This window comes from Branchiostoma lanceolatum, chromosome 10, assembly GCF_035083965.1.
Source record: "Branchiostoma lanceolatum isolate klBraLanc5 chromosome 10, klBraLanc5.hap2, whole genome shotgun sequence".
In the NCBI taxonomy this organism is placed as follows: Eukaryota; Metazoa; Chordata; class Leptocardii; order Amphioxiformes; family Branchiostomatidae; genus Branchiostoma; species Branchiostoma lanceolatum.
The window spans coordinates 19,251,221-19,276,402 of NC_089731.1; the positions used below are offsets into that span (position 1 = coordinate 19,251,221).

Here is a 25,182-nt window from a genome sequence, read left to right on the forward strand (position 1 = left end):
TGGGGCTCCCAGGATCGTTTTGCTTGTTTTCCTGGCTCTGTAGGTTGTGTTTTCGATGAGCTATTGTTGTTTTTCCCGACACTGTACCCCTCCACTTCAAGCGTTCAGTGTAGACTGCCCGCTCCCCCCACCTGACGGGGGCAGACAGCCACGCTCAGACTTTTTCTTTTATTTCTATTTTTTATTCTGTCATTCTTACCACTGCTTTTCAGAGGGGCCCTGCGTACATAAAATAACTGATAATACAAACAGAAATATCAACATATAGAAATGATAATAATGATCATAATGAAAACAATGAAGGTAATGATAACAATAGTAAACAAGAGTCCGTAGGAAACAATTCTCCCTGAAGTATTCAAAGTGACTGTGTACATTGTGGGTGAGGTGTTTGTTAATTTCCTTTGCAAGTGACCTGCTCAGTTTTAAGATAAATGCATGAAATGGATCTTGATGTCAGGTGTGAAATCACAGACAATTACTATCCTGGTTTATTTTGTTGCATTTGGCGATTAATTGTGTAGGGATGGGCTATCATACTGGATAATTGTTAATGATGGCCCCAGACTTTAATGGTTTGGTCCATTTTATGTCATCTTTATCATGAAGCACTATTTCTCGATTAGAACCATCAGTCCTATATCATTTTGTGATACTTTAGTACCTATGCAGCAACGGAATTGCGGGTTGCATGTGGAGCCAGGTGTGAAAAGTGCACTTCGATAAGCGGTAATTAAAGAATTAAAAAGTATTGGCCCACACAAATTGCATCTCTGCACAGTCCAAGTAGTGTTTTAGAGTAAGTAAAGAAAAAGTGTTTACTTATCTTTTTCTTTCAATATAGGAGAGGTCAACCTGCTGAAAAGTATGTTTTTACAGCATGGCACAGATAGGATCTAAAAATTCCGGGAAAAGTCACAAATCTAGATCTAGATGGCCCCTTTTGAAGAGTATCAACGAACCATTCAGCCTTACAACTAAGATGTTTCAGAAATTACAAATATGCAGTAAATTCTCTTTCCACAATTTATTGCAGGCATGCCTGATCTATAGCTATCAACCCAATTGCAATAAAGAAGGCTAATTTGTATTATCGTAACATTTCTCGAAGGTCAAAGGTCACCGGACCTAACAATCCCGTGAAGTGACACTGGCTCCGGCCAGCGTGCACTTTTCTGAGAGACACATCTCAACAATCTTTCATCCCCTGCGAAAACTTTTTACATTGTCACAGCTTCCGTATTACAAACTACAAGTGTGGTAAATTTGAAGGTCCAGAGATTTCCCATTCCCACACTGTGCGTAAAAGTGCACCGTCCGTCTCGTGCGCACGAACTAATATGAGAGCTGCGACTGGACACGGCATACTTAATACACAGACAGGAGGTCACTCTGCACATGTTCGCAGCTAAAACTCACAATTTCCGTTGCCGCATTGGTATGTAACTTGGTATATCGTTTGCTAGGTTGCATGTGGTGATGCACGTTGTCTATTTTACAATGTAACAGGGACTATACGATCACAGCAAGTAGGGAATCTTTGTACCCCGTATCTGCCTGAAGTATTGCAGTCAAGCGTAACGGGTTATAACATGGTCGCTATGGCAGGGCAGTGGCCCTTGCCATTAATTATAGGGGTGTAATTACGATATTGCATTGACATTTAAAGTAGTTACCGTGTAACAAAGACATTGTGCATCACCATGCCGAACCAGGCAAACGATATGCCAAGTTACACGCCAATGCGACGACGGGATCGTGAGTTATAGCTGCGAATGCGCAAACAAAAGCACTTCCAATACTCCCAGAAGGAGGTCTTCCTCCTTCCCGGAGTAATAAATGATAACAATCATAGTACAAATCATAATACAAATCATAATACAAGTCAAGACTTATCTATTTATTTACTGAATTTTCAGACAGCTGGGTGGCCCATGACATGTTTTCTCCCTTTTACCAGGAAGGAGATTCTCCTCCTTCCATATCTGGGAGCAGAGCAGGTGTATGGTGTCATCTCCTTCTGTTTTTGTGTCCTTTGTGTTTGTCATGTTTTTTCTACCCACACACCCCGTCGTTAGGAGTGGTATAGCCCACAGACAAAGGGACAGTTGCAACTCCTGCATATCTGTATCTGTATAATATCTCTAGCACGGTTGTTGGAAACCAGGAGAAAACAGGCACTTTATCTTCATGGTAGCAAAATTTCACGGTGTAAGGAAAATGGTCATTTTCACTGAACTTTAACTTCATGGTGGCAGCAAGTGATTGGATGTGTGAAGGAATCATAAATAATAACAACAGGTTTTTTCATGGTGATGATAAGTTCACGGTACAGAGTAGACCATGAAAACAGTGAACATAAAGTTACAGTGAAATAAACAGTTGTTAGGACAATTTTTTAAATGTATTGTGCACGTTTTGGGGCCTTCTCCAGTGCCCACGAACGTGAATACCAACCCTCCCCCAAGACTCGGGGAGGTGGAATCACCCGCCTGATGCAAGGTTGCAAGTGCAGCCTGCCCCTGCCGGGCGAACCCCCAACCTATACAACACCTCCAACAGAACTGCAAACTTGGCACAACATGGACTGACGATGATCTACGAGAGGCCAACCAGACAGTGGATACAGAAGTGGAGCGACAAGATTTGATGATGACTCAAGACCCTGTTTGCACCGTCTGGTATGCAGGCCACCTGTTAGGTGACCTACTTTCATGGTATCCCGTTTCATACGGGTGGGAGCGTGTCAGGGGGTTCTTGAGTTACCGAATCTAGTACATTTTGTATCTTAACTTTGAAAAGGGGTTTTACGCACTGGCTTTTTAGCAAATGCCCACAAACGCCCACTCTGGCGAAGTCCACTCTGCATGAATCTCATTTTTTGGCTCGGAATATGCTCAGTCCATTAATCAATCCTGAGTTTCAAGTCAATCCATCGAAGTTAAACAAAGCAAACTTACGAGAATTCTTACCTGGCTTTTCAGCAAATGCCCAATATATCAGCCAAAATATCAGCCATCGTGCCACGGGCGCTAAATCTACCACCATAGACATGTTCAAGACGTTGCCCTCGAATGTGTATTCAGTTTTCGTGCTGTACAGGCCTGTAAAGTCCCTTTGTTTTTTTACAAAATACACGGTGTGGGGAATTCATGGCCTCAGACGTAAACATTCCAATATGGCGGATTCTGGTCACGTTACTATCCTATACATTCAGAGTGCACCCGGAACAAGGAGGCTAACCTCCTTCCCTGCTTCCCTGCCTTCCTCCAGGGGTTATGTCCCAGATTTCTAGCCACTGTTTGCAGGCCTCTCGCACGGCAATTTTTCAACTTATCGGGGCCAGATTCTTTGGCTGGGGAGACCGTATCTGCTTGGGGCACCATATCTGCTTGGCGGACCATAACCCATGTGGCGGTTACGGTCCCCCAAGCAGTTATGGTCCCCAAGCAGATACCCCCCCAGCCAAAGAACCTGGCCCCGATAAGTTGAAAAATTGCCATGTGGGAGGCCTGCAAAGGAGGCTACCAGATTTCAGACAGTGAAGGACAGAGCAGAAATAGCCTAGAACTGCAGACGCCTTACTGATTTGAAATGCTTTGAAAAAAAATCTCATGGCAGAAGTAAGAGTGCTACGTTGGTACTTTCCTTACATGCAGCAAGAGCAACCCAGACACCTTCGCCATGGCAATAATCTTTAGTTGCCACACTTATTCCAATTGGGAAAATAGGAGGGGTGATTCCAAGAAGCGACAAAGAAAATTGGTCTGACCTACTTACTTTGTTGCAAACAAGATTGAGTCAATTTCAATTCGGGCTCAAACACCTGTTGGATTAAACAAACATTCTCTTCATCATCAACACATCATCTTCATATCTTCAACCAATCACATACCTGCTTCTATAGAGCCTGACCATCTGTCCACCATTTTTTCAATGACCACTTCGAAAAGCTCATTATCCTGTAGTGCTCTGTTGCTCATGATGATGGCATCATTAAATTCTCCCCGTGCATTTGGCCTAGATGCTGTTCTCCCATTGTTTGTTATTGTGGCATTCCTTCCATGTAAATGATGAAATCTGAGCTCTTCAGTGACACAGTTGTTAATGAGAGGGCTCCGTGGGGAAAATATCCGGTTGTGCTCCACATCAGAACTATCTGTATCACTATCCGAGGAGAGTGGAGGGACATCCTCTGAAGTGGTAAATATGAACAGGATTATGACATTGAGTGAGCAGAATTAACTTACATTTTGTATACACTGTCAGAAGGGGTGATACATAAAATATACATGACTTGTATGGTTATTATCATTCTGATAAATATATAATTATCTATAACTAATGTACATGACGATATGTAAGGTTGGATGGGATCGGAAAAATTTAAGATCAGGACGTCTACAGCATCCTTTCCGAGAAAGTGTGAGGCCTTGTACTAGAGGTAGGCTCTGGAATTCGAATTGGCGCAATTCAAGACTCAACTTTCGCCACGTAGAGGCTCGAATTGGCGCAATTCAAGACTCAACTTTTGCCACGTAGAGGCGCAACTCGCTGCGTGCATAGCGCCACCAGGGGGCTAAACTCGAGATCTTGAATTCGTCCACACGGAAGCGGCAACGTGAAGCGTGATACAAAACCTGCACCGACATGGCACGAATAGTGCCACCAGGGCTGGTCAGAACAAGCCGGCAGTCAGGCGCACCTTATTTGCATATAATCAATGCAATCAATGAAACTTTAAACAATATATCACTCAAAAATGTTAACATCATTTGGCAAAGGTATGAGGTTGTGGAACTCTAGTTTTAGTAGTGATTGACTGTATCAATGATTGCCTTTCTTAACTGATTCAGAAAGACATGACATTCTGAAAGATGGCTTCTTGGTAGTTCTTAGTAGCATATACATCTGCATGTACATGTACATGTAATGTATTATACATGTCGTATCCTGGAACTGTGGATTAATCAATTCGGACACTGCTATGTCGCTGACAATGATGACAACCTAAGTAGAATATTGTTGTTGAGATGCTTAGTTACCTGTCATGTCCACAATGGTAGCCTGGGCAGCCTGGCCATACAGATCCACCACAGAAAACAGTCCATCGGGGACATTTTGAGCTGCTACTCCCTGGTCCACCCCATTCACATAGAAATGGAGTGTTCCATCCTGTTTTCTCATCACTCCCACTCTATCATTCACCTGGAGAAAGTAGGGACAGACAACAGTTACATGTAGTAGGCCATGTATATGTATGGTGCAGCACATACAACAACAATGGAATCACATAATAAAGGAACTTAAACTGCACAGGCATGCAGCTTCTAATATGCACCACTAACCAGCTTCCTACCAACATGTAATACATTTCGTATCTCTGCCATGCCAAATACCATTTAACTATGGAAATGGTTACCTACATGTACATGTAACTTGCATAACGAATGGCATAGAAAGCTCATTTCTACATATTGAATGAATGATTTATTTGCACAACAATTGCAACAGTGAAAATGTATGGCAATGTACAGATAACATAATTAACAATCTAGGTGTATTATTCCACATTTCTAATTACTACTTTATCACGGTCCCCCGAAAGTGCGAAATGGAACGAAATGGAACGAAATGGAATGAACTAAAACAACATATGTAACATTATGATGTGAAATACCACTAGATAGCGAAATATAAGTAGGAGACTGGAACAGGAAGCATTTTAAATACAGAAGTGAGTGGTAAATACATAATATTACGTGTTTTATTTATACGTATATGCTACGTACTAGTTATGGACTAAAACCGTATGTAAATAACTGGAAAGTCAGAGTTTGATTCAACCTGTCGGTAGCATGCCCGCAGTTCCGTCGTGCTGGCAACAATGGCGGTTCATTTGTATGCGGGGCTCCATTTGGGAGAGAAGAGTTCTGTCCCGCAACACGCAAACACGCTGTATGAATAATAAAATAACGCTTGCCTCATGCCCTCTTGGTGAATTATGAGATGCAATGTTACCACCAACTGTATAATCTAGTCCTAACTTCGATACTCAGTTCCGTTTGCTTGTTTTCCCATGCTATTTGCAGCAGTTCATTTGCAGATCGTTGGTACACAAGGAAGAGCGGCGGATCTCTTTGCACGCGGCGCCTCCATTTTCAAGGAAGAATCTAGCCACACAAACGCAACAAAAACGTTGTATTTAATATTATCACATAGTTTCAAGAAATAAATCATGTTATATTATGTATTTGCCACTCACTTCTGTATTTAAAATGCTTCCTGTTCTGGTCTTCTCCTTATATGTCGCTATCTACTGGTATTTCATTTCATAATGTAACATATGTTATTTTAGTTCGTTCCATTTCGTTCCATTTCGTTCCATGTCGTTCCATGTCGTTCCATGTCGTTCCATTTAGCACTTTCGGGGGACCCCTTTATCATATCAAATATGGCTTCAGGTCGGAGTTCAAATCTGACCAGTGGTCAGATTCTTATAATTTACATATCATTATGTTCATCTTCATCCAAGTTACCCGCAACTCAAAAATCATAAAAAAATCTATTTATACCTTATTGAATATTGGTTTTAAGATAAAAACAAGCCTGTAGTTCAGGATTAGGAATCAGGATAAACTGGCAGGGAAAGCTGTTCATTTGTAAATATTACCTAAACATGTCCCTTCTTGCATGTTATCAGTGTCATAAAGAGCAGGTGCGACATACATGTTTGAATGTATCAATCTGCAAATTTAAGTGATGTAAAACCACCCGTGCTAAAACAGTATCTGACATAACTCTAGTACGTACCTTTAGTCTGTCTAAGTTATGCCCGTATTCATCTAACACAGTTGTGCCATTGTGCATGATGCCGTTTCCTGTCATCATCCAGGTTCCAGAGCGTACATTTGTCATTGTTGATGGAAACTCTAGTTCGGGTGGCGTGTGAGAAGTCAGACCTATTTCTATTGAACCTGCCCATTTGTCCACCATCTTGTCAATCCGAACTGTGAACATCTCCAATGTGCGCAGAGGTCGCGTAGTAAGAATCACACCATTGTTGAAGTCTTCAAGTGCACTAGTATATAATAAACAACACATCCGTGAATAGTTTCAAGTCACTGAATTAAACAATATCTTTGTACACAACCAATTGTTTCCTTAAACCAATTTTTCGGGGACCGACTCAGGGGCAATTCTGTCTGATTCACTTTTCAATGCAGCAGTTAAAGGTGTCCCAAAAAATGTTGTTAAGTGACAATGCAATGACACTTTAACAATGCAACAATTATCATCAACTTCTTTGGGACCACATTCTTACATTTTTTGTAGAAAAGTTTATTGCAAATTCCTGCCCGTAGGCTAATTGCAAGTACATGTACATGTAACACGGAGTGGACGGACAGACAATAATGAACAGTATAACAAATGTCTACTCTAGTCTTAACTACTGCCACTAAGTTCTAACTTATTGAGTTCGACTTCTTTTTCCGAGACTGTGGAAGACGAATGATCCCACTTTTTCTGTGATATGTGGGTTTTGTGATGTTAAGAGGAGAGTAGTTTTCTTTTCGTCTGAAAACGTGGAGAAATTAGGATGAAATATAGTGGCCTCTTTAAACAGCTCATTTCTTTCGTTGTCGTAGAATGGGCAACTTGACATAAAATGTATTTCGTCTTCCACCTTGTTTGACATACAGTATTTACAAGTTCTTTGGCACACAGGTAAGTTCTTGTACCGCCCTTTCTCAATTTCAAGGGGGTGGGCACTAATTCTAATTTTGCTAATTGCAGAGCGTAAATCGAAGTTATCTAATTCTAAATATTTTTCCATGGTATAAGTTGTTTTGCATGTTTTATAAAACCTTAGCTTGCCAGTATCAATACTCAAATTGTGACAGAAAGTTTGAATATACGTATTGGTAATTCTGGACCTTAACATAGTACATACTGACTTGATATCGCTGGATGAACTGCAAGAATAGAACAGATAGGAGTATCCACTATGGTCTAAAATCTCTTTTACACGCTGTAACAGGGTTTTTCTACGACTAGTTGTAATAGAGTTACGTTGGAACAAGAGAGCGTCAACTTGTAATGGGTGTCTCTCATTATCCATCTGTAACAAGCGCAGCCAATAATGAATCACACGTACAGATATATCTAAGTCTAGAGGGAATCTACCAAGTTCTGCTCTAGAGGCTAAATTACTACAGTTTCTGAAAACCCCAAGTATATTTTTGCAGAATCGTTGTTGCGAAATTTCGATTGGAGAGCTGTCATTTATGGAATCAGTGCCCCAAATTTCGCATCCATACAAAAGAATTGGCTTGATACAAGAATCAAATATTTCTAGTAAACACTTTGGGGAAACAGATGAACGAGTGAGAGATTTCAGGCTGTACATAGCTTTACGTGCTTTGAGTGAAAGTTGTTTTTTGGCCAGGGAGAAACTGCCCGACGATGTAATAGTCAAGCCAAGGTAGCAGTAGGAGGGAACTATGTCCAATGTGTGTTGTCCGAATAGGAATACATGTTTTGTGAGGGACCGGCCAGATTTGTTGAAGATAATAACTTTTGTTTTCTTTAGATTAACTTGGAGTTTCCATTTTGTACAAAAGGCGCTTAATCTATTGATAGCGCATTGCAAACCTTCATCCGATTCGGAAAATATGACAACATCGTCTGCATATAACAAGCACGATACAAATAAATTATGTAGGGATGGTGGTGTACATTCAGTATTGTCGAGCACGTGTACAAGGTCATTTATAAATAAACTAAACAATGTAGGGCTTAAATTGCAGCCCTGTCTAACGCCTTTTTTGGTTACAAACGGTGGCGTTAGACCGGACGAGGTTTTTACACACGTCTGAGGTTTGTTGTACATACATTTGATAAGCTTATAAAAATTCCCCCCTATCCCTGAATTCAGAAGTTTGTAGCGAAGACCTTCTCTCCAAACGGAGTCAAAAGCTTTTTTAAAGTCGACAAAACATGAGTAAAGACGTTTGTTTTCGGAAAGGTATTTGCTTAACAGGGTGTCCATGATTAGTAGGTTGCCAAATCCTTTTCTAAACCCGGCCTGATTTGGAGAGATAAGTTTACGTTCGTCAAGAAACGTGGTTAGGCGTGTGTTTAGTATTGAGGTAAATAACTTTGCAAGACAACTAGTAACTGATATCCCCCTGTAGTTACCCGGATCGTCTTTTGTTCCGCCTTTATGAATAGCAACAATATGGCTGGTGCTCCATTCTTGGGGAAAGTACCCAGAAGATAGCAATAGGTTAAAAAGTTTAGTTAGTGGCTCAATAAGGATATGTGGCGAGCATTTTATCATCTCGTTACGAATAAGGTCATTACCAGATGCTTTTCCGTTTTTAAGGTTAGCGATAGCTTTTATAATTTCATATTTCTTAATTGGCGCATCCAATGAGTTATTTTGTAGGTTTTCTTCTAGTTTTAGAAGCTCCCTTTCTACGTGTTGTTCAAAATTGTTTGGTTGTTTCTCGTGGCTTTTGGTGGAATCCTGGCCATAAAGGTTACTAAAATGGGAATGTAGGTTTTCTCCTGTGATCATTTCATGGTTGCTACCTCTATCTTTAGACTTGTATTCATTTAGTAAGGACCAAAAGGCTGAAGGATTGTCACCTGAGAAAGAGTTGAGTTGGTTAAAGATATTGTTTTTGTAGTCTTTCTTGGTTCTGCGAATTAGTCTAGTGTACTGTTTTTTCTGAGTAAAGTAGGAGCCTCTTATATGAGGGTCTTTGGGATTTTTAGATAGTAATTTACAAAGGTTTTTTAGTTTACGTTTAGCTGAAGCACATGTTTGATTAAACCATTTTTTCTTGTTTAATTGTTTCGGACAACGATGTCTTCCTGCTTTAGTGCAACGTAAGGACAGTGATTTTTTACCGGCTTCTTGCAATGGTGTAACGAATTCGTGAAGGGCAAGTTCTATCGATTCTGGTGTTGGTTCGTATGTTTTACGGATGAAATAATTAATGCTAGATGAAAACGATGCCGAGCTAAGCATATTCATAAATTTTTCCTTGGGGTCGGTGCTCCAGACGAATTTACGATAAGGCTTGGTTCTGAGTTGGGTTTTCTTCTGATCGAATGGTTTTGAGTTACCTTCTAACATTAGAAAAAGTTTACAGTGATCAGAGAATAGGCAAAGTGAATGTACATGAAAGAAGGGAGCTTTGCGAAGAACAATGGCTTCACTCGCCATTACATAGTCTACTGCGCTACAGCCCTTGGGCTGGAAAGAGGTGGGTTTACCGAATAGATCTCCGGGCGTTCTTCCGTTAAGTATTCTTACTCTACTTTTAATACATAGGTCAATTAGGTTTTTCCCGAAAACGTTTTGTTGCCCGCCATCCATATTGTTCCTAGGGAGGGGGTGGTCAAAGTCATAGTTAATAGGGAGAATTTGGGAATCTAAAGGGACGTCGTTTACAATATAATCTGGTAGCGTGCCTACTCGGGCGTTAAAGTCACCGCCTACCAGTATTTCTCCAAGGTCACTAAAATAAGCAATTTCTTCCTCGAGTATATCAAAAATATCATATGTTCTATTATTGTGTATGGTAGATCCTTTTGGGCTAATATATACAGATGCCAAATATGTCTTTATGGTGATTAAATAATTGCCTGTCTATTCTAACCCAAAGTATATCTTCACTTTTACTTTCCAATTTAGTGACTAGACCTTTATACTGCTTTTTGTATATAAACAATATACCACCTGAATTACGTTTAGCTTTCTTTGATTTTGTTTTATAGGTAGTAAAATATAAACAATTAGGAAAAGATAACTCACCGCCGGTATGCCAGGTTTCCAATAACGTAAAGAAGTCGAACCCTTCAATCTCACTAGTGAAGTCTCTATCATCTAATTTACTACCTAAGCCGTGTATGTTCCAAAAACCAAAGGAGATGCCAAAGTTTCTACTGCTACCAGTTAACAATTGTCTCCTTTTCTCATTTGTCTCTTTGTTTTGATGGTTGCTTGGATAACACATTACTTGAAGTTTCGAGATCTGCCGCTGGGTCCAGAATATGTTTCAATCCAGCCTCTGTTGTAGGGAGGGAAAAGTGGCGGTCCAGCCCACATCGGGTTTGCGTTGTACCTGTAGCTGTCCCCGTAGGCTTCCATCACTGACGGCCATTCGCTGTTCCACTGGACGGGAGGAGGATGGAAGGGTCCCATGGCGCGTCGGTCCGGTCCGGGGAAGGGGGGTGGCGTTGGCAGGTACTGTGTCGGCCGTGGCATGGGGTAGTTGGGCCGGTCATATCCTTGTCCGGGAGTTGTCTGTTGTTCGCGGTTAGGAGGGGAAGCGGCACGTGGAATACTAGTACTGCTCCGCCGATCATTGTTGTAACGAACGCGACCTTGATTCCCCACGCGTCGGTGTTGGCCTTGTTTTGTAGGCTGGAGGCCAAGGAGTCCTGTGGCCTGTTTCTTTAGATTGTAGGCCATTACTCTGACGCCATCACCGCTCAGGTGGTATCCGTCACTTGTGAACATCTTCTCGTTGTGATCGCGACCGAGCCATAGCTTTGGGTGGTCCACAAACGTTAGTGTGGTGTTAGCTTCACAGATGTTCTTTAGGTGTTCATTGACGTATAGGATGTCTTCGTTGACTTTAGGACGCAGGTTGGTGTCTCTCCTGGGAGGAACAGCCGATACTACCACATCCGCCAAAGGGAACAACGACTGAGTCGTACTGATCACGGTCTCGAATTCGTTGACTACCGTCTCCTTTGACTTAGACACGACGTCATTAGTTCCAACGTGAAGTACTACCGTGTTTGGGGTTGGCTCCTCCTCAGATAGTTTTTCCAGTGCTGAGATGGTAGTGGTCAGGGTAGGAGCCCAGGTGGGTTTGGGTATGTCGGCTGTTGGGCTCAAGCGATCTGGTTTTAGCTTCTGAGCGTTTGAGTCTCCAAGTACTACTACTCGCTTTGACTTAGAATTGGATTTGGACCTGGGAGAATGAGGGTTGTTGGGCTTCCTGCTGTTTGTCAGGGGCTGTATCAGAGCTTTGGGGTTCGTTTCCAGTTCATCGTCACTGTGACTTGGAGCGGACGGGGTAGCTTGCAGTGGCTCAAACCTGTTAGAGGTAGTGACTGCATACCTCATTAGTGCGGTTTGGTCGGGTGAATCGGGGCTGTTGTTGGTCATAGCATTGTCCAGCATGGTCAGCCTCATGTTAGATACCTTCACCTTTAGAGTGTCGTGACTAGTGTTCACCGCACTTAAGTCGCTCCGAATGGCTGTTGTTTCTGTTCGTAGGGAAGTGACAAGTTCCTCGAGGTGTTTAACCCTGTTGCGGAGTTTGCTATTTTCCTCTTTCAGCTTGTTTAGCTCGGCTTCGTGTTTAACTGGAGAGTTGAGGGACTCCAGTTTCTTGAAGATGATTTCCAGCTGGCCTGAGACGTTACTTCCTAACGTATTCGACTGTACTTTCAGGTGGGCGAGGCTAGTTTCTAGGTCCAACAGGGCGGTTTGAAACGTGTCTACTTGCTGATTGTTTTGTTGTTGATTTTCTTTTAGTGATGAGTTGCTCTGATTTGCATTCTTGTCTGTCGGCGTGCTACACGGCGGAGGTGCGAAATGGCCATGCTTCTGTTTGCATTGTGCTGTGCTGGGTATGGCGCCCGAGGGGGTCTGACAGTTTATGCAAAGGTAGCTTTCGTCGGTATCTCTGAGGATAGATATGGCCTTTTCGTCAAGCTTCGTGCAGTCAAAATGGGTCCAACTTGCACAGTTGTTGCAACCCACGAACTTGTCACCGATCTTCTCCAGCTTGTTGCAGACGGCACATTTCGTATCTAGCGCCTGGTCACTTTCGGAGCCAGGCATGTTGCGCTGAAGATCGTGGGCGAAGTTACAGGGATGTTTCTCTGCCACATCTGATAATACCATAGCTTGTAAAATGTCATAATGTGCGCACAGCCACAGGATGTAGCAGCTGCCTTGTATATGCATCTTGCAAGTGTCGTATATGGTGATGTGTATTGAGCCGAGGCCAGGCTCTCCACCAAGCTGTGAGACGGAGTCTTGGAATACGGCGCTGAACTGCAGACCGTGTGTTTCCCGATCCTTTCCTTTTACACCGTAATAGGACTCACATACTGTTTTCCAAGATGATAAGGTGTTCTCTGGTACGACGATAGTAAGCGAGTTGGAGTTGTGCGTTACATTGAACTTTCCTTTGTCGAGTGGGTTAGCGTTTTCGCTCCGGTGATTCTCCATAAACGACAAGAAAGACGCGCTCACCTTCGAAAACTGTTCCCCGGTACCGGTGTTCCTTTTGTAATAGGACTTCTTGTCTGCTGGTTTAAGCTTCTTCACATGTTCATGCTCCTTGGCGTTCTTCTGGACGAGGGCGCTGTATGCTCCATATACTTCTTCATAGGTGGCACTTTCCGTCAGTTGGAGCATATCCTGAATTGTCGGTCCTTTGTCCATTGTTGGTCCGTTGTCTGAAGAGAGGGACGCCGTCGCCATCTTGGATGCTTCGGTATCCGTCAAGTTTCGTAGGAGTTTAGGAGCAAAATAAGTTTCCCGGAAAACAAATATGGGAAATCGAGTTCGTAAATAGGAAGATTAAAACTTTAGAAATATCTGGATATAAAAATTCTGACCCAGCGTGACCTCTAAGTGGGAAAAATTACAACATTATCAGGAGCGTCGAAGTAGCGCGTCCGAAAGTTGATGGTCACGTGTCGAAAAACCAAGTAGAATAAATATGATAATTGATGCACTGTTATTGTTGCTTGACAACATAATACACTCCTTTATGTGGCATTGTAAAGTTAACACAGCATTAACTATCTCCCCATATACACGAATACGTACTTTACTTTTGGGACCGCATCTGTAAGCAGCGACACCTACAGCTGCAGTGCAATGTGAACAAGTCAGAATTGCCCTAAGGAAGTTGACAGATGGTCACCGAAACGATGGTTGAATAAAACACTTTGTTGTGTACAAAGGGTCTTTTTATTCAACACAACACAACACAACACAACACAACACAAAGACTATGAGAGACATGGTTTATACTGACATTTAAAGACAATACGTGTAAGACAACCTACAAGGACATAATAACAGTCAATAGCAAAGAAAGAACTGCATTCTATCCAGAAAGATGGCTATTACCTGTACATCACTTCTACTAACTGTACTTCTATCTGGTTTATCATCATTAGGCCACACCAATTTAATTTCTTGGTTAACGGATTTTTATTCCCCCCCCCCAAAAAATTAGAACAAAAAATCATGAATTTTTTTTTTTTCTAAAATTTTTTTTGTTGAAAATAAAAATCCGTTAACCAAGAAATTAAATTGGTGTGGCCTTCGGAGACTTTTCTATCTTCCACATGCAGTTGATCATCCTACAGTACACCTCACTGCTGACTATGTAGCAGTACCAGCTGGGATAGATCTATTTCGACATTATGGAAAATATGTGATTTAGTCTAACAATACAGATGCATCATCAGAGGCGGGGGCATGAACTTTGTATGAGGGGGGCGAAATGTTCGATATGAAATATTCACTATGACGAGCGGCGAAGACAATACTACAAAATTTTGAAATCTAGACCCTCTGAAATGCTATTTCCTGCATTCTGAGGGGCAAATTTTGCTGGAAGAGTAAGCCAGACAGCTTGATTTTGGGCGAAGGGTGCACTCCGGCGACATATTTTTTCACCCGAAGCACGACATGCTCCCACAGGAAAATTCAAAATTCTTGACCCATTGAAACGGTTCTTTTACGATTCGGGGCCGACCTGACTCGTTCCCCGAAAGGCAATAGCGCTTCTCCAAACATCCTTTTCCGGGCAATTCAATGTTTCCGATGGAAATGCGCCTTGCCACTGACCGACAGACGCATTTGATATATTCTGCAGAAACGTCATTTTTTGTGAAAATCATCATTTAAAGCAATTTTCATCCCCAAAAACCTCTATTTTGGGGCATTCTTCCAAGGCCGCTGGAAGGAAAATAAGAGTTTTGCTAGGATAATGACTGATATGGCAATAAAGGTCATCATTCCGTCTGTGCAATTAAGAAAAATGAAAAAAATCGGTAGCATACGTTTTCCGCAACCCCCAATGGTGCGAAACCATGCAAAACGCACATAGAACGCACAATTCAGGTAATCAGGCAACAAGGCTGTGTTACCGTCATCGCGCACTAATACCAGGAAGTCTTCGCGGACGACCAAAACTCCGAAACCGTAAAACGCTACGAAGATCACGCTTTCCAGGAAATATAAAAGATTACACACTGATATGGCGATAGCCAAGAAATCTGGAGCCAAAACTACCGAGAAAACCTAGGATTTGCATCTTGTTTTAGGGATTACTTGTAAGGGTGGTCACCAGAAATTCTGAACTGGAACCTTAAGAAGTCTGAGGGGCAAATTTTGCTGGTAAAGAAATCTAAGTTTAATGACATCTCTTTATGTAAAAAAAAATACAGAAGGATTTCTGCTTGAGTTTTGGCGAACGACGCCCTCCCGTCATATAATTTTTCCGCCAGAGCGCGACATAGAAAATTTTTGACGCATTGAAACGCTGTTTCCTGAATTTTTGGGGCCAAATTCTGCTTATAAAGAAAGCTAAGTTTAATGACATCTCTATATGTGAAAAAATATAGACGGGTTTCAGCTTGAGTTTTGGGGTGCGTCGCCCTCGAACCCTTCTGACATATTTTTCGTTGGCGGCAACATTCTCCTCTGGGAAAATTTTGAAATATTGACCTCCTCCTTTTTTCTGAATTTTGAGGGGAAGATTTTGCTGATAGATTTAACAAAAATAGAAGAGTGTCAGCTTGAGCTTTGGGGCGCCACCCCCCCCCCCCCCCGCATCATGCATGTGACACAGTTTTATGTTCTCTTGTTGTAAGAAGGTTATCCACATTATAACACACTGTCAGGAGAAACACAGATATCAAGTAAGTGAGAAGCTGGAGGACAAATGAGATTACAATCACCAAGTAATCACTTGTCTATCAGTTACTACAATGTAGCTGACAATACACAGTCATGTAGCTACCAACACTCTACCACCAACTGAAGCCCTACATTATAGGTCCTCCTGAGTGCCTACATTACATGTACCTCATGGAAGTCACCTGCCCAGAAGGGAATGGGCTGCTCTGAACAGAGGCAGGAGCCCAGTACATTCGACTTACAGATACATGTGCAATTATAACCTACTGAAATGGAGACAGATGAACTTAGCCAAGTATCAATGAAGTCATCCCAACCAAACTATACATGTACAGTCAAACTTGCATCCAACAACCAGTCAAGGGACCAAGGAAATGTGGTTGTTGACTGGAGTTGGCTGTTGGATAAAACTAGGGTCGGTTTGCTGATTTTGTGGGCATAAATGAGGCTGCATAAATACTTTGCACATATAGCACTTATCTGCCTGTTATGCATATAAAATTACAAGACAAGTGAAGAAATATAGTATATACAAGAAAAACAAACTAAACTGTTGTTGTCTACAAGACTACTATGCACTGTCGATTACATTGCCAATAAACGTTAACATAACAAAAGATTTTTCGGGTACATGTACAAAACCTTTGTTGTACTTACAATGAATGTTTACATTGAGATTCCTGTCTCCATTGTTCTACATTTGTTGCTACATTTAAATTCACTTTGTTCTACATTTGTTGCTACATAAACACAAGCTTGCCGTCGTCGACTGTAGATTCTTTTACTGAAATGCTCGCTGGACTGATTGCCGCTGTCAAACTTGAATTTAAAAAACTCAAATTTCTAGTTATTCCTACACAGTAAGTTTCAATAACACTATACCATTACATATCGACATTAAAGGAGCAAAGATACGATGTCGTTGTGTGGTGAGAACTGATAGAAAATCTAAGCCCTAATAGACTGATCCTGACTGTCCATCACAATTAGCGGTTTGACCAATGAGAGCGTGACTGCATGTCCGTCAAATATTTGCATTTCTACGTTTTGACGGAGGTGGGCGGGGCTATGGGATTGGTCTATTTACACTAGGCGCGTGAAACTAAAAGATCGCCATGTAGCTTATTTTTGTGCCGCTTTTGAGCACTTTTGATATGAAATTAGCACGCAAATGTGGTAAACAGTGGCATTAAATGTCAATTTCATGAAGATTACAGCAACTAGAATATTTCCAGTTTTCAAGCCTCATAAAATGCTCTGGGTGCCTTTAATTGAATATCCCCTGAACAATACTATCAATTGTTATAATACCTTCTGGTTAACATAACGACAACCTTTTCTAAACAAATAGGGGTCGGACAAAACTTGCTTGACACAAATTGGGCACATCCCATCTAAGCTTTGGTCGATGATCAATATGCCCGTCAATGCTGGCTAGATTTTTAGGCCAATTATACATACAACAAACCAGAGTTCAAATATCTCACCCCTCCGTGAAATATTTTGAGTTTCTCATACGTCTTGTTTAATTGCAGTTCATTGATTATACAAATTTGGTTTTGACTAATGTACACGTGTCGGAGTCCGCTCCAGCCCACTTCCTGTCAGTCCACAGTGAACGTGACTAGCATATAGCAAATACCGAAAATAATTTCATCAGATTGGTAGAACATAGGATATTTGGAGTTTCTTTTAACACAACCAGGTAATCTCATCTGTTGACGTTTCGGTGTCTGTCAGACACCTTCTTCAGAGCTTCTGACTGGAGTACTGCTTCTCACCGCTTTAAGTAGCCGATATAGGTGGCGCTTTTGCGGCGAGAACGTAATCCCAAACGTGTCCAAAGTAATAGACAGAAAGGACAACAGACGCATTCGTTGGATTAAGGAAGCAGTATGGATCAGGAAGTCATCACCAGTGATGAACCGAGACGAGGGGGGATACAAACTCAGCCACGTTTGGGATTACGTTTTCGCCACAAAAGCGCCACCTATATCGGCTACTTATAGCGTTGAGAAGCAGAAGCTCCGAAGAAGGTGTCTGACAGACACCAAAACATCAGCAGGTGAGATTACCTGGTTGTGTTAAAAAAAACTCCAAATATCATATGGCAAATACATCGTATACTACTGCAACAAGATTGGCAACGTAAAAAGACGTTGCCAAGGCGATGGTGGCCTCTGTTATTGTCTTTTTTTTTACAACTCATAGACCAAATCAGTTGATCGCATCAGTTGATTGTACCATTTCCTCAAAAATTATGTACACGAGGCCCTCATATGCTCTCTTATGCATGATTTATGTCTAATTATGTCCACATTTACCTAACTTCCAAATGCTGCAAGAATGATCGAAATCCACAATTCCATTAACCACAATGGAATAATAGTATTTTGTGATTGATTATGCAAATTAGGTATTCATTTGCATAATTGATATCTATTGATATTCATCTCTTTCTCAGTTACACATGTCATCTTGTTTGAGAGTCCTCTAATGGGATGCAGCGGGTATGTAATAACATTCCTCATTAATCATGTAAATTATTGTCTGATTTGCATGATTAATGTTAGTTAGTTAGTTAAAATCCTCCCACACCATAAGGTGTATAGGGCGGTGCCCATCTCCGTTTCATAGCCCTGGAGTGTGTTTAGCTTCCATACTGTTTCAGAAGTATGTACCATTTCTATAAAGTCTTTGGTACATTGTATGACTCAATGCGCCTCTTGTCCAGAGGTGTCCTACCCGGGGCTTGAATCCGGGCCATCTGGTCCAAGTAATTTGAACCAGATGTGGCTAGTAACAGAAGCGCAGACCACTACACCACAGGGACACCCCTGTAAATAAATGTATGATTATGTAAATTATCACTTAAACTACCTACATGTATAGACCAAAAATCATGACGATCCATCAACCCCTTCTAGTATTGGTAGAGCTATTCTCTTTCAAAGTTTGAAACAAAATCAGCTCCTGCAGTTCAAAAAAGCTGCTAGTGGGCCCAAACCCACACAACATAGTTTATTCTCCTTCCCAATAGCTATCTGCCACTAGAAAATCATGACCACAGCTTGTTAATAACACGAGATATCAAAACCGGTTTCAATGCCGTACCATCGAAAGTCGCTAGGGGATCCCAAATCATTCTGAGGTCTTACAAAGATATTACCCACCTACCAAATATGAAGACAATTCATCCAGACATTCTTGAGTTATTATCCTGTGGACTGAAATTCCTTCAATTCCTTCAACTTGGGGTTGTGTGGCGTAATGGCAGGATTTTCGACTTAGAACCCAGGGGTCCCGGGTTCGAATCCCCTGGCGCCACCGATCTTGTGGCCCTGGGAAAATAGCACTTAACACGATTTTCCCCACTCCACCCAAGTGTAAAAAACGGGTACATTATGTGTGTGGGTCACGACATCAGCAATAGCTGCCTGTGTCCCACGTGTATTGCACTGTTGCAATTCCAATAAAATCAACAACAAAAAATCCTAGAACTCTTGCAGACTGCACACAATATTATACCATTAGGCTTGCCCCTGAAGCATGACATACATGATAGTCATGATGCCATTCAGGCTTCTCTGTTTAAATGGGCACAGCAGTGACATAAACTGGTTCCGTTCATTTCATTGAATGCACAATCATATACATGTACATGTATCTTCAAATTCTCTTTTCACCATGTAGACTGCTGATCCCTATGATTGCTACAATGAGTTAGTAAAGTAATAATTGCAATGTACATTAAGTAAAATACATCACACAATGTCCTACTTACTTGGGTCTCAAGGCAGTCCTGCCTCCATTAATTACAGCAGCATGTGAGCCACATTTTGGGTGAAATAGAATCTTCTCGGACTCCTCCATACCACTACAAGGTACTGAATGAATGGTATATTATCAGAAAACTGTATGCATGTATCACAGACTCACACTGAATTGCATACAATGTACTGCAGTAACTTCAGTTTGCATCACATTATTTGTAGACCAAATAACTAGAAAGTGTGGTGTACATAGCATATAAATCGTGGGAATATCTCATAAAGAATATTTAATTTGGTGATTCTACATAATAGACTTAGTCTAAGTCTTATACTCTGTCTATCACCTACCCAGGTGGTACTACATTTGTAGCTGTTGTGTAGGCAAGAGGTGATTTACATAATATTCTTTTCAATTACATCAGCATTTGCCTTAATCAAAGACACTCTTCATCCAAAACATGCTTTTCACAGACAACCTTGGGTTGCCAGTACCAAACGTTACAAGCATGTAGCAAAGATGTGAATGGTGAAAACTGATTTAGGTTTGTAAAATTCATCCCAATTCTGGACATGACTGAACAAATAAACTGAAACATTTAACACACTGAAGGAAGAAATGGTGGTTTCACTGCTAAAGCCCCAGTTACACATAGCCATACATGGCTCTCAAATACTAGACAACCAAGGTTGGTGGTAGGTTGGGAGCAGTCTGACAAGTTTTAGATTAAGAGTCAAATTTGACTCCCAAACATGCCCTGACTTACTCCCAACCACCAGCCAACCCACTCCAGTGCAGTCGACAACCAGCAGATTGTGCCAAACACCAGCCGACCTAGCTGCCAAACCACTCCCAACCATGGTTGGGGGAAGGTAGGGAGGCCATGTTCAGCTATGTGAAAATGGGGCTTTAATCAACATCTTAATAACTTAATTAGATGTACCATCAAAACAACAAACCTGATTCATTGTCAAATCCAGCTGAAATGGTTTGCAGTATGCGATTGGCTCTTCTGTCGATCCTATCAGATAGAGGCATGTGGTGAGGAGACTCTGGATCTACCAGCGTGACCTTGACTGTCATGCCATACAAGTCTACAACACCGTACACGGAACAAGGGGTGCGCTGTGCAGCCAGGCCTTGGTCAAGTCCATTCACATAAAAGTGAAGATTACCATTTGATTTTCGCATCAGTCCAACCACATCTCCTTCCTGTCATGACAAAAAATAAATTTAAAAGTCACCTAAATCATAGTCCAAACAGAATAAAAGACAATCGTAATAAATCATGTCTGAAAAAATTTGGCCCAGACTTATGTCACCTGACTTTGAACTACCTCCTTCTGTACAAATTTGATAAGACTACAGTGAGGAGCAGGTTATCTTGATAAAACATTTTGTGCGACAAGTCGACTGCAATACCAGAAAAACATTCTTGATTCTTCTAAATTACTGTATAAGCCAGCCTTCTTCATTCAATTTTTTCATCTAACCACAAATTGTTTTTGCCTGCTCTTTTTCCTCTCGGAAAATACATAGCATACAAGCATGATGATGGAAAAGTTTTCTTATATGAACCTTTCTGTTGATACCGGTATGCAACATGACAGGTTTGCAACCAGAAGAAATAAAGTGGTCATCCTCAACAGAGCTAAAGCGTGATGATTTTGCATCTACTTAGTACTATTAATAATAGTAGTGCAATATAGCTTAGATTGCATCAAGATATACAGTTGCATACAAAATTATTCAACCCCCCTCACATTTGGGAAAATGTTGGCAAAATGTGGAACATTTAATTTACAACTGCAGAACATATGAGTGGTAAACAGATAGTTAAATTCTAAATGCTGCAAGGTTGATTTTGATAAACTGAAATTGAAAATACAATCTAATGCCACAGCAAAAGTTGAAATTTATTTCATAGTCCTTCCAAAATTGCAACTTTCACACGGGTTGCAAAATCATTTCAATCCCCCACAAGGGTCTGTCTTGAGTACTTCTTGCAGCACCCCTAAACTCCAATGACCTGCTGCAGACGGGAACAATGGCCTGTCACAAGCTTCTGGGTTTAAGTCTGGAGACTGTGATAGCCACTCAAGAACCTTCCATGCTCTTTCTCTGACCAAACTTTTGTGGATGTTGATGTGTGGTTGGGGTTATTTTTTTATTGTCTTGCTGGAATGTCCAATGACACCCTGGCTTCAACTTCTTAACGGACTTGGTGACATTCTTGGCCAGAATTTCAGCAGCCACGGTGAGATTCCTGAGAAGACAGGTAGACAAGGACCCTAGTCTTACTGCAAAGGAGCTGAAAAACAATTTGACCGAGGGAGGAACTGATGTTTCAGTTGACACAGTATGCTGCACACTTCATGCTGAAGGGCTCAATGCCAGAACCCAAAGACCCACACCATTGCTGAAGCCACGCCACAAGAAAAGAAGCCTCCACTATGCTACCTGTCAAAGCCACAGATGTTTATGGACACTGTTCTATGGATTGATGAAACAAAACTTGATCTCTTTGGTCCTCTGGGTCATAGGTATGTTTGGCGCAGGAAAAACAAAGTGTATGCGGAGAGGAACACCCTGCCTACCTTGAAGTATTGTTAAACATTGTCGACAAATTAACTAAAAATAGGCAAATGTGGTACAAATGAGCCGATAACTGCCAGACTGGTGTAAAGGTGCAATACCGCCAACATGTTTGAAATTGTTTTAAGGAACAAGCGAAGGCGGTCTCCATTGACAATTTCGTTGATAGCGATTGTATGGTAGGTCACACTGGGCATTGTAGGCACCATAAAGAGACGCACGCTTAATAAGGGCCGTCAAAGGGGGCATTACTCTTTGGCAGTCTAGACAATTTGCTTTACTCAATACCCCGGATCGAATCTGGGAAGGGTATCCTTGTCGGAGCTGCACCGTCTTTCGGAAGAGACGAAAAATGGGGGTCCCGTGTTCGAGGAGGTGCCTCGAGCGCGTTACAACAGCCTCATTACTCATATGGGTAACTACTGGCTGTAATAATACAATCTGGTGGATTATAAAAATTGGTCTCCCCCAATGAATCCACTGCCTCATTTAACAGTGTAAATGCATCTAAGTTCGCGGGGATTTAACTTTGCGGAAGACCTTATGGCCAGCCAGCCAAAACCACACAGCGACTCCGCAAGGGCTACATACAGATATAGCAGTCGCTTCTGGCAGCGCGGTGTTGGGGTTATCATCTGTCACAGAAAGTGTAAAGTTTGTCTTAGTCATACCAACCGTCATCTCAAAATTGTGAGACCAATGTCATTATCTTAGGCATACAGACAGAGTTGTGTATTTCTTTGCTGTGCAATCAAGCATATTTTCTCTTTCTACATGTGCACCTACATTTGTAGTTTACATCTTTATTGAAACTGTAACCACATTCAACTTGTAAGAATATCTGTATATGCATATTATGTGATGCTCGCAACGGGAACTGTGAACTCCTAGGGCAAGCACTGTTACATTAGCTACTAAGGTCAAGTAAGGACTCTGGAGGTTAGCATCACTAGTGATCCAGCCTGTGAAGAAAAAAAAACATATGATAAAGTTTAATCTGTATCTTGTTCACAAATTGCTATTTTTGTACATTTCCTCAAAAATGTGTATCACTAAATAAAGTTAATAATTGCATAATTTTGTCTGTTTTCTTTGTGTCAATGTTTCTGACTTCCTGCCCACCTCTGCCTGTGCATGGCGGTGCGGTCCAGCTGGGCAACTTCGCTTTGTTGCACCATCAGGATAGTTGCACCAAATACGCTGACAAAAGGGATGTGCAGTTAAGTGGATTCATCATCATCATATCGGGCGGCTTGCCTGGACTAAGGCTGCTCTCTCCCTCCAGGCGTCACGGTCTGCCATTAGTTGGTCTAGATCTTCAGACCTCACCCCTACATCCCCAGCAAGTTGGTCTATGTAGGTCCGTCGGGGTCGCCCGACACAGGAGTGCCCGTGAGTTGGTGCCCAGAGCAGGAGTTCGCTTACAAGTTCTTCTTTGTTTCTGTAGCTATGTCCTGCAAACCGTACCCTTCTCTCTCATATGATTGATGATACGGATGGTAATGTCCCATACAGTTCCGCCTTAGTGGGGTGTTGTTTCCAGGATTTATTGAGCACAGCTCGAAGCATGCGGGTGTAAGTTCCGTCAAGCTTGTTCTAAGTGGATAAGTACTAAAATATTCTGGCCAAACATGTAACCAAGTCCATTGAGAAGTTGAAGCTGGGCATCATTGGACCTTCCAGCAAATTAATGACCCTAAGCACACATCAACATCCATAAAGGTTGGTCAGAGAAAGAGCCTTGAGTGGCCATCACAGTCTCCAGACTTAAGCCTCAAGTTAAGAATTTCTGGTGGGATCTGAAGAAAGCTGCTGTGGCACGTAGACCTGAGAAAATTGCTGAGCTGGAGACCGTTGCTCATTGGGAAATGGGCCCAAATTCCCAGAGCGCTGCCAGTCCAGAAGCTTAATTGTGACAGGCCATGTTCCACTCTGCAGCACAGGTCATTGGAGTTTAGGGGTGCTGCAAGAAGTACTCAAGGCAGACCCTTGTGGGGGATTGAATAATTTTGCAACCTGCTTTTTGTGTGAAAGTTGCAATTTTGGATGGACTATGAAATAAATCTCAACTTTTGCTGTGGGTTTTCACCACGCATATGATTTAGTAATGTTCTGCAGTAGTTGAAATGTTCCTCATTTGCCCAAAATTTTCAAAACGCGAGGAGGGCTGAATAATTTTGCATGTAACTGTAACGTTGGGTAACATAAATTCGCCGGGTACTTAAATTCGTGATTTTTCGAAAACGGGGTAATTAGGGATATGTGCTAGATGCAACATCAGTAATACCGCTAGAAATGCAAACTTGACAGACTAACGTATTCAGAACACTGGCTGAAAAGCTTCGATAACCATGCATTAGAAGTTGGCGACGTCAAAAACTCTCTTATTGACAGAGTCTGGGGGCTTCATGGGAGAATCACACTGCACGCTTGTTCGCTGGTTTATAAGACAAGTGTCACATCTCCTGCCTGCTAAACACAATTATTTACAAGACAACTTATTACAATCTCCTTTGCTAACCTGCAACTGGATTCTAAGTGTGATCAATCATCAAAACTCCTCTTTGTTGCTACAACCTACGGCACGTGTATTTTCCCGCCGCCATATCATTACCCAGAATCCTGTCGTCAAGCAGACGAGAAAGGTTTGTGAGGAACACTTTTTTGTCTAAATGTTGCGTGTGATAGTGGACTGAAGACGATATTTTCCTCAAAGTTTGCTCCTAACACAACAAGGAACACATGGACATAGTAGTATAACCATTGCTACGGCATCCAGCTAACTTTCCATGAATAATGTACACGTTGCCATGAGGGTGGGGATCGAGTTTGAGTGA

At 41.8% G+C, this 25,182-nt stretch overlaps 1 protein-coding gene across 3 annotated transcripts in view; it reads right to left on the reverse strand.

Annotated features, from left to right (window-relative positions):
* Positions 1–25,182, reverse strand: part of LOC136443262 (neuralized-like protein 4) — a 131,740-nt gene that overhangs the window by 72,516 nt on the left and 34,042 nt on the right. For all 3 annotated transcript variants that reach the window (XM_066440429.1, XM_066440428.1, XM_066440426.1), the window contains exons 7-11: positions 20,710–20,962; positions 19,764–19,866; positions 6,814–7,081; positions 5,046–5,208; positions 3,896–4,195 (exon numbers count right to left, since the gene is read on the reverse strand). In XM_066440429.1, coding sequence (XP_066296526.1) covers positions 3,896–4,195; positions 5,046–5,208; positions 6,814–7,081; positions 19,764–19,866; positions 20,710–20,962 — 1,087 coding nt within the window. The remainder of the gene's footprint in view (positions 1–3,895; positions 4,196–5,045; positions 5,209–6,813; positions 7,082–19,763; positions 19,867–20,709; positions 20,963–25,182) is intronic.